The sequence below is a fragment of the Nicotiana attenuata genome, unplaced genomic scaffold (genome assembly GCF_001879085.1).
Source record: "Nicotiana attenuata strain UT unplaced genomic scaffold, NIATTr2, whole genome shotgun sequence".
Classification (NCBI taxonomy): domain Eukaryota; kingdom Viridiplantae; phylum Streptophyta; class Magnoliopsida; order Solanales; family Solanaceae; genus Nicotiana; species Nicotiana attenuata.
The window spans coordinates 146,591-155,946 of record NW_017673004.1 but is presented as its reverse complement, the minus strand read 5'-3'; the positions used below and the strand labels follow the sequence as shown (position 1 = coordinate 155,946).

The 9,356-nt window shown below is 36.6% G+C and overlaps 1 protein-coding gene across 1 annotated transcript; it reads right to left on the bottom strand.

Annotated features, from left to right (window-relative positions):
• Positions 1-6,083: 6,083 nt before the first annotated feature.
• On the bottom strand, positions 6,084-7,232 carry LOC109215159 (LOB domain-containing protein 2-like). Its single transcript, XM_019379179.1, has 2 exons — positions 6,623-7,232; positions 6,084-6,145 (listed from the first exon to the last, which is right to left on the bottom strand). Exons 1-2 carry the CDS (start codon positions 7,230-7,232, stop codon positions 6,084-6,086), a joined length of 672 nt encoding a protein of 223 aa, XP_019234724.1.
• Positions 7,233-9,356: the final 2,124 nt, after the last annotated feature.

Here is a 9,356-nt window from a genome sequence, read left to right as displayed (position 1 = left end):
AGACTCCTCATAGCCTTTTGCAGCACACATAATATTCACTCTTCATCAGATGGATGTCAAAAGTGCTTTCCTGAATGGTTACCTAAAAGAAGAAGTGTTTGTCAAACCACCTCCAGGGTTTGAGAGCAAGGAGTGTCCGGAACATGTGTACAAATTAGACAAGGCTCTCTAAGGACTCAAGCAGGTTCCTAGAGCATGGTATGAACGACTGTCCAAATTTCTGCTAGAACATGGCTACAAAAGAGGTAAAATTGACAGTACTTTATTCCTGAGGAAAAAAGGTAAGGATCTTCTTGTAGTCCAAATATATGTTGATGACATAATTTTTGGGGCAACCACTGACAAACTGAGTAAGGATTTTGCCAAATTAATGGGGAGTGAGTTTGAAATGAGTATGATGGATGAGCTTAACTTTTTCTTAGGCTTACAGATCAAACAAAACCCAAATGGAACCATGATCCATCAGCGGAAATATGCAAAAGAGTTTATTAAAAGGTTTAAGATGGATGAATCAAAAGAAATAGACACACCTATTGCAATAGCTACTAAATTAGACATAGATGAACCTGGTTCATCTGTTGATCAGAAGTTGTATAGGGGTATGATTGGTTCACTTTTGTATCTTACTGCTAGCAGACCTGACATAGTTTTCAGTGTAGGGTTTTGTGCTCGTTTTTAGGAAAATCCTAAGGAATCTCACTTGACTGCTGTCAAGAGGATACTGAGATATTTGAAAGACAATACTGATCTTTGTCTTTGGTACCCTAAAGGTAGTAATTTCAATCTAGTAGGGTATGTTGATGCTGACTATGCAGGTTTCCTTGTGGATAGGAAGAGCACCTCAGGTATGGCTCATTTTCTTGGTTCATGTCTTGTATCATGGGCCACTAAAAAGCAGAATTCAGTGGCCTTATCCACTGCTGAGGCTGAATATGTTGTTGCTGCCTCTTGTTGTGCTCAATTGCTGTGGATCAAACAGCAGCTGATAGATTTTGACATTGAAGTTGGTTGCATTCCTATCTTCTGTGATAACACTAGTGCTATAAGTATGACAAAGAACCCTGTTCATCATAAGAGGACTAAGCACATAGATGATAGACATCACTTCTTAAGAGATAACTATGAGAAAGGATTGATTACCATAGAGTTTTGTGTTACTGATAAACAAATTGCTGACATCTTTACTAAAGCACCGAGTAGAGAAAGATTTGAAAGGAACAGGTTGGAATTAGGGATGATTAAAATCACCTAATGAGACCGGCTCATAATGCACAATGAAAAAAAAATTAAAAACAAATTATTTTTTTGGCTAGGAAACCTGAACTTGTGTAAATATCTAGATTAATTTTTACTCAGCTTCATACTGTAAATAGTATACTCCCGTGACATGTGTTAATATGACTCACTGATCTCTTACAAAGTTTTCTCTATTGGGTAAATTGAGGCATGGTCAAGAGAATTCTAAATGAAGAACCTGGTCCATCAGTATTGGTTCATCTGAATGCCAAGGTATGTTTTCTATACTCTGCACAATTAGAAATATAAATATTTAAATCATGAGTAGAAGTCCTACAATTGTTCAACTCCTTAGAAAATTCTATCCGTTTGTTTTTGAACCATTTCCGTCCTCATTAGAATTCTAACCACAAAAATTGCCTAAAACCTAGGGAAGCTTAACCGCTCGTTCAACCTGCAATTTCAGGTTGATTAGACCTCTAATTGACTGCTAAAGCTACCGTTATCCATTAAATGAGTCTTTCTCTTTAAATACTCATTATTACCTCCTGCCATTCTCATAATTCAAAACCGTCAAAAGTTCTGTTCACTTTCAATTGCTTTCTTCTCCAAAGGTTTAACTCACTAATTCTCTCCAGCAATAAGCTACAATGTCTAACCCACAACACAACCCTGGAACCCCTCCACAACCTACTCCATCTGATTCATCTACTCCTCCTTCACCTAGAACAACTTCCCAACCCAGGAGAAGGAGAGCAAAAATGCTTGCACGAAAAACTGTGGCTTCTGGTGCTCTTTCAAAGAAATTGAATGAAAAATTAAAGGCAAGCCAGGTCCGAGATTCTGATTCTAACTCTAAGGTCGATTCCTTCAAAACCGCTAGTGAGGGGGAAGGACCTGGGTCTTCTAACACTGATAAGGCTCAGAAATCCCCTTCTAAGGTAAGTTCTTCTCTGGCTAAAAATTTAGAAAATAGGTTTGTGTTGGTTGGACCTATAAGGGATGTGGAACTACCTGGGTTAGGAAGGAGTTGAGGTAAAAAGAAATTTGAAAAAGAAAAGGAGAGAGAGGGTGAATGTGGTACTGTGAGGGAAAAAGGGAAAGGAGTGGTTGATCCTTCACCCACTGCTGGAGTATTTGTACCTGCTATTTGTGGGGTTGCACAAGAAAATGTTGAAGAAAGTAGCAAGAAGTCAGGGAAAAGCGGTTCAGGGGAGGCTGCTGAGGGGCTAGTTAATCTAAGCTCACAGGGAGATGAACCTGGTTCATCAGTTGAAGAGACTCTAACAGACCTTCTGAAAAAGGTAGGTGCCAGTTATGATCCAAAGAAAAGGAGAACACCCACACCAAAACCCTCCAAGAAACCTTCCAAGAAATGAAAGGCTTCCTCCCTAACAACTACTGAAACTTCCTTGCCAAAGGGAAGAGCAACAAGAAGCAGGGTGCAATAGAGCGAGAGATAACTACAACAAGCTTTGGATGAAGGTAAGAAGAAAAGGATGGAGAAAGGAAAAGGTAAGGTTGCAGAATCCTCAGAAGCTGTTGATGTTGAGGAGATGGAACAGGTCCATCAGGAGAAAGTTACAACAGTGGAGGTTCAGACCCCCAAGCCCAAAAAGACTAAGACTTCTTCCAAGAAGTCTTCCTCTGTGTCTGAGGATGGTGAACCTTCATTGGCCAAGAGGACAAGGTATGCAGTAAAAAGTAAACAAGTTAGAGTTTCTGAAGATGAGGAGTGGAGTGGTGAAGAAGAAAACGAGTCTGATGGTGAACAAGACAAGCTTGCCAAGTTTGGCAAATAGGAAAATTCTAAAGGGTAGATTGCTGAAAGATTTGGTGAAACCAGGAATGGTTCGTTTGGTTGACACCTTAGCTGCTCAGGGTGGAAGGACATGGTCCTTCAGATGGATGGGAGACTGGCAAGAAATGAAATCATTGAATTCATGGAAAATGCTGAAGTCAAAGATGGACGAGTTACAAGCATAGTCAAAGGAGTTCAAGTGACATTTGATGCTGAAAAACTGGGAGAGATTCTAGACATCCTTGCTGAGGGATATGATCATTACACCAGACAGAGATGGCCAAGTCTGGATTCTCTTCCATCTGCCCTTACAATCACCAGGAGATTCTGTGATGTTGAAGAAGTGAATAAGGCCAAGTTTGTGCATAAGAGTGAAATGAAGCCACAGCATAAAGTCATTTTTGAGTTTGTCAACAAGTGCCTACTGCCCAGACAGGAGAGAAGGCATATTGTAAATTATATGGGCTTAGTTCTGATGGAGTGCCTTGAAAGTGGGAGGCAAATTAACTGGCCTGCATTCATCATCAAGCTAATAGACAGGCTTATCAATGGCTCCAAGGCTCATGCTACCCCCTATGGCTTTATTCTGACTACAGTTCTGGATAGGTGCAATATGCCTCTGAAGAAATGGGAAATGGCCACAAGCAAGGATTACTTTGGCATTAACACTCTGCTTGCTTGTGACTACTTAGTCAATGCCATCCCAAATGAACCTGGTTCATCCAAGAAGACACCTATCAACAGTAAAGTCAGGGCTATTATTCAGGAAAGTGAAGCCAAGGATGCTGAGATAGCTAGGCTAAAGGCTCGTGTGGCAAAGGTGGAATCTGAGAGGGATGCTCTCAGAACTGAGCTTACCAAGGAAAATGAGAAGAATGATGGAATTTTTCACAATATGCTGCATCTTCTCCAAGCCCAAAACCAACCCTCTAGCTCTCCCAAGCCTTAGGGATTCTAGCCTTTATCTCCTGAACTTGTCTAGTACCTTCAGTGACCCGGATTAGGAATTTTTCTTTCTTTTGCTCATGTTTTTGAATATTTTTGCTTTCTGGTTGTGGATTGTGATAGCAACATATCTTCTATCAATGATATCTACTGTTTTTTCTCTTGATTAAATGTTAATATTTCCTTGATAGTTTAAATATGTTTGCTTGATTACTGATGATTAATCCATGATTGCACTTGCAGTTGCCCCAGTGGCCATGGGTACTTATTAAAATCTGGGACTCACACTTTGTATGCAACTTTTCGATGATGCCAAAAGGGGGAAGAGATATTGTGCTTTACATATTCTGAATAAGTGATATCATAACCTGATTAACCTGGTCCTTGATGACAAGTGAATTTTCTAAACTTTGTACTGATGGTTAAGCTGAGTTATTACAGGGTTCAAGTAAGTAAAAAGTATAGAGTTTGTCATCATCAAAAAGGGGGAATTTGTTGGACCAAGTAAAAGTGTAGTTTTGAAGACTGACAAAAGAACTCAGACATGGACCAGGTCCTTCTTGTGAAGCACAGTCATGATCAACCCAAACATGTGAGACGCACGTGAAGGAGATAAATCTAACTTATCAGAAGTAATATCTCCTGATCTGATCGAAAAGGTTGCATATTGGATCAGGAGAGAAAGACTCCTTGCACGAAGAGAACTCAGTTTTGAAAGAGGATAGTGTTAGAGTATGAGATCAAATAGAACTCTTTTACCATAGAAGAGTAGTGTCTGTATCCCAGTCAATCTCTATTTACTAACCTATTAAATATTAGTGTTGTTCTCTTTTACAGGTAATGCACATAAGCAGAAGTTAAACGTGAATTGAGAGCAAAATAGCAAGGCAATTTTGCAAGCAATTTATGTGTGATTCAAGCGTGCAATCCTGAAGCTACATGAACAAGAAGAAGAACCAGTTCCAAGTGTCCATCTTTTATTCTAGTTCAATTGTAGTAGGTGATTTTACATTGTACCTTTCAGCTTTTGTAGAAGCAATTGTATTAGGTACTTAGAGTGTTCCAGTTAGAGTTAACTTGAAGTTGTCGCAACAGTTGAGGCTGTGTGCCACAACGGGATTAGAGTTAATCCTAGGTTTACAAAAGAGTTTTTGTAAATGCAGTTTTTGGCTCAGTGATTTTAGTGGAAGTTTGGAAAAATCCTACTGAGTAGTAGGTCGTGGTTTTTTCACCTTTTGAGCCAGGTGTTTTCCACGTAAAAATCTCTGTGTTCTTTATTTTATTTACTTATTATTCTGCAAACAGTAGTAGTTGGAACACATAGAAGAACCAGATCCTTCTATAATCAAGCTAAGCGAAAATTGGGTAGCACACAAATCACCTCCCTCCCCCCTCTTGTGTGGTATTGAAGTATAAAACATCAAAAGCTCTTGGATACATGTGACGTGAACACAAAGAAGAAGAAAACAACAACGTAAAGGAAGAGAAAAGTGTATGTATCTAAACTCACCCAAAAATTAAGTATTAGTTAAACTTTTTTCAAAAGTGAGTACAAGTTAATTGGGGGTGATCAAATAGAGCACTCCGTCGAATTTTTACTTTAAAAGAACCCTTTAAATCATTTCGTCAAATTTGTTACAATTATCCTCAGCAGAGGAAATCATGAAATTTATTAATTAGTCCAATTCATCTATTAATTTGAGTCTAAGTAAAGGATGTGTACATGATAAGTTAATGATCTTGCAGTATACCTATTTGGAAAGAGTTGAACACCATATAGATAAAGTATAGACTAGCTTGAAACTGAAAACATAGTTATTAGATAAATTCACCAGCTTAGTTGTCGATTATGTTTGTTTCGACATAAGAAACTTTATAGACATTTTATTTGTCCTTTAGCCTCACAATCTTACAGAGTACGGTGCTCCTAAATGTTTCACTAAATTATAGCATATAACTTCTTGTTGAAGAGATCATAGAACATATAATACTTTTGTGCAATATATATATGCATCAAATGGCTTGAGAAATTAACAAAAGAGGATAAAAGGATTAAAAACAAAAAGGAAAATAAACAAGATGGAAAGAACTTTCAGGATTTTCAGGAGTGATCTTCCCACAGCATGCTTTCCCTTGACTTGGAATCTATTGGATTATACTGACCTGTAAACACCATAAAAAAGGAAAGACAAAAAGTAAATCATCAGTTTCTGTTTTTTGTACCATATATAGTTACTTACTCTATCTATTTTATTTCACGTGACACTTGTTCCGTATGTTACAACAAGAATGACACATTTTTATATTTTAAATAAACTTCCTATGTCACCTTAAACGACAAAATGATTTTAATAGCCATACAAATATCATGGCATGTTTAAGACCATAAATTTTAAAAGAATTTTCTTTTCAATAAATCTATGCAGTCAAATAGGTTTGCATAAAATGAAAGGAGGAAATAAAAGTCAGTTACAGATAACTTTATATATCAAACGTTATTTTGTGACCGAGTAAATAACCTACTATAACTGTTAAAATTACACTGATAGCTTAAAAATCTTTAACACTATCGGTTCATATATATTATTTAAAACTTTTTGAAAAAGAAAAAAGATGTGTTAAGGTGCTAGGAATAGATACCTGCCAGAAAATATTGTTGGTTGAATTCATTATAGGCCTGTGGTTGAGGCACAATAACTGTAGAACCATTACTATTTTCCGTTCTTAATTTTTCAATATTCTGGACGTGATGATGTAAAGGATTATTCTTATTGTTATACGACGACCAAGATTCCACAGTGGAATTTTCATTTATATATAACAAGTTATTATCATTCCTTTTATTAATATTCCATCCATTAATCAATCCTTGTGTTGTTGCTTCATACACAATGCCATTATTATTACTCCCTTGGCTAATTGGCATCTGCAGAATTTGTTGATATTGGCTTTTGTACAACTTGAGTTCCTCATATATCCTTTTGTACTCTCCAAAAGGACCAAAAACTGGATCTTTTTGCCTGCAAAATGCTTCCCAGACTAGCGATTCGACGGCTTTTCTCCGATCATAATCTTCCTTTAGATTTTTCACTATTTTTGTGATGTTGCTGACACCAAAAACCTTATGTACTGCTTTGAATTCTCGGCTTTTTTCAGCTGGGAAATAAGGAGCTAATACGCATTTCTCTGTACATCTCTTTCTTTGATGTTTGCATGATGCACATGCAGCTGTTCCGCTAGGCTTTTGCATCTTATATATATCAAACAGAATTCAATCAAAAAAATTTACTAATTAGTTTGATAATGTGGTTTGATTATATAATGATATGAGGGAAGATTACAAAAAGGTATTAAAGACTGCTTATATATGTAAACTGCTGTAAGGTGCAAGAAGAAAATTTACATGTAGTTAGGAGCACGAAAAGATGGCCATAATAAAAGAATAGAATAAAAAGGACACTTGGTTGATATATAGGGTTGTATATAGGTAAATCACAGGAATAGTAAGTGTAACCAAGTTATTTTACATTTGAATATTTGCAGATTAATCTTGATTTATATTAGTAAATTATTTCATAAACAAGATTCCTAGTTAGAAGTTCTCCTTTGCATGAGACCTGCCAACTGCATGAAATTAATCTTAGTACGTAGCCTTGAAGTATTGCAGTTTCAAGCCGGTTTAAGCTATCTAACTATTCCTAGTAAAATTTGATGAAGAAAAGACTTAATTCGTTAGGGAGAAAAACTTCTACCATTCATTTGGTACCAAATATAAATACAATTAGTTAACTATAGGTGTCAAAAGATAATTGTGAACTTACATTTCAGTTAGACTTATCACCTAAAAAATACAAAAAATAATTCTATATTAGGGATAAAATCAAGAGTTACGAACAATGCTTGCACGTATAGAAAAAGTACAAAAGCTTATCATACAAGCTTTTATATACTATCTATGGTTATCCTAATTTGACAACACAAACATGCAGTAAATAATATGGTACAATATGTTAAAAATAATGTATCTTTATTTTGCACTATTACTGTACATAAGTTAAGTTCAATATTCTATCATAACTTTTCAATTTTGACGAATTCTAATTTATCTAACTGTTCAACTTTTTAAAGTTAATAGCATAACGACCCGACTGGTTGTTTTGAGCATTTGCACTTCACTCGATAGTTTACTGGCGTGAGTAGCTCCATATGATGTATGTTGACTTATGTGAATCATTGATTTTGGTTTTTAGGTTATCCGGGACTGATTTGGAAGAATTATTCTCAACTAGGGAGCTTTAAATTTGAAAGAGTTGACTGAGTTTGACTTTTTAGTATTTGACCTCGGATTGGAATTTCGATGGTTCCGTTAGCTTCGTTGGGTGATTTTGGACTTAGGAGCGTGTCCGGATTGTGATTTGGAGGTCCGTAGTTGAATTTGGCTCGAAATGGCAAAAGTTGGATTTTTTGAAAAGTTTGACCGAGAGTGGACTTTTTGATATCGGGGTCGGATTTCAATTCCGGAAGTTGGAGCAGGCCCGTAATGTCAAATGTGACTTGTGTGCAAAATTTGAGGTCAATCGGACATGATTTGATGAGTTTCGCCATCGGTTGTGGAAGTTTCAAGTTTCAAGTTCATTGATGTTTTGATTGAGGTGTGATTCGTCGTTCCGATGTTGTTATGTGTGTTTGGAGGCCTCGAGTAAGTCCGCGTTATGTTATGGGACTTGTTGGTATGTTTAGACGTGGTACCGAGGGGCTCGGGTGAGTTTCAATTGGGTTCTATTGCGCTCGCTTTTTTTATGTTTCGACGTTGTTTCTTCAAGCATAAATGGTACTACATTAAGAAAATGAGCTCCAATTTCTGCTCTTATTGAAGCATTAGATCTGTATCGTAATTACGGAGTCATAGCAAAAAGAATTGTCGAATTCGGACATTGTATGAAGAGTTTATGGTCATTTTACTAAGAATTGGGTTGCCAAATTTTTCAGATTAATTACGAAATTGCCACTGAGTTCGTATTTAAAAATCTGCACTATTTTCAAATATTGAAACCAACATATCTCCTTTAATATAAGGTCAAATGGAGTGATTCAAGAGCCTAACTTGACTAGACTTTCACAAGTAATCCATTGGAGGCATCAAAAGCGAGTTTCGAGATTATTTGGCACAAGAAACGAGGCAGAACAGTGTTAAATGAGGATTTTGTTTATTTAACATATTTTGAGTTGGGGAGCTCGGAATTGGATAATTTTTAGGCGATTTTCACCATATGAATTAGGTTAAGTGTTCTCTACTCGGTTTTGGTTATAATTCATGAATCTATCTTCGATTTTAGATTTTGGTTGATGAATTTTAAAGAGGTAATTGGGGTTT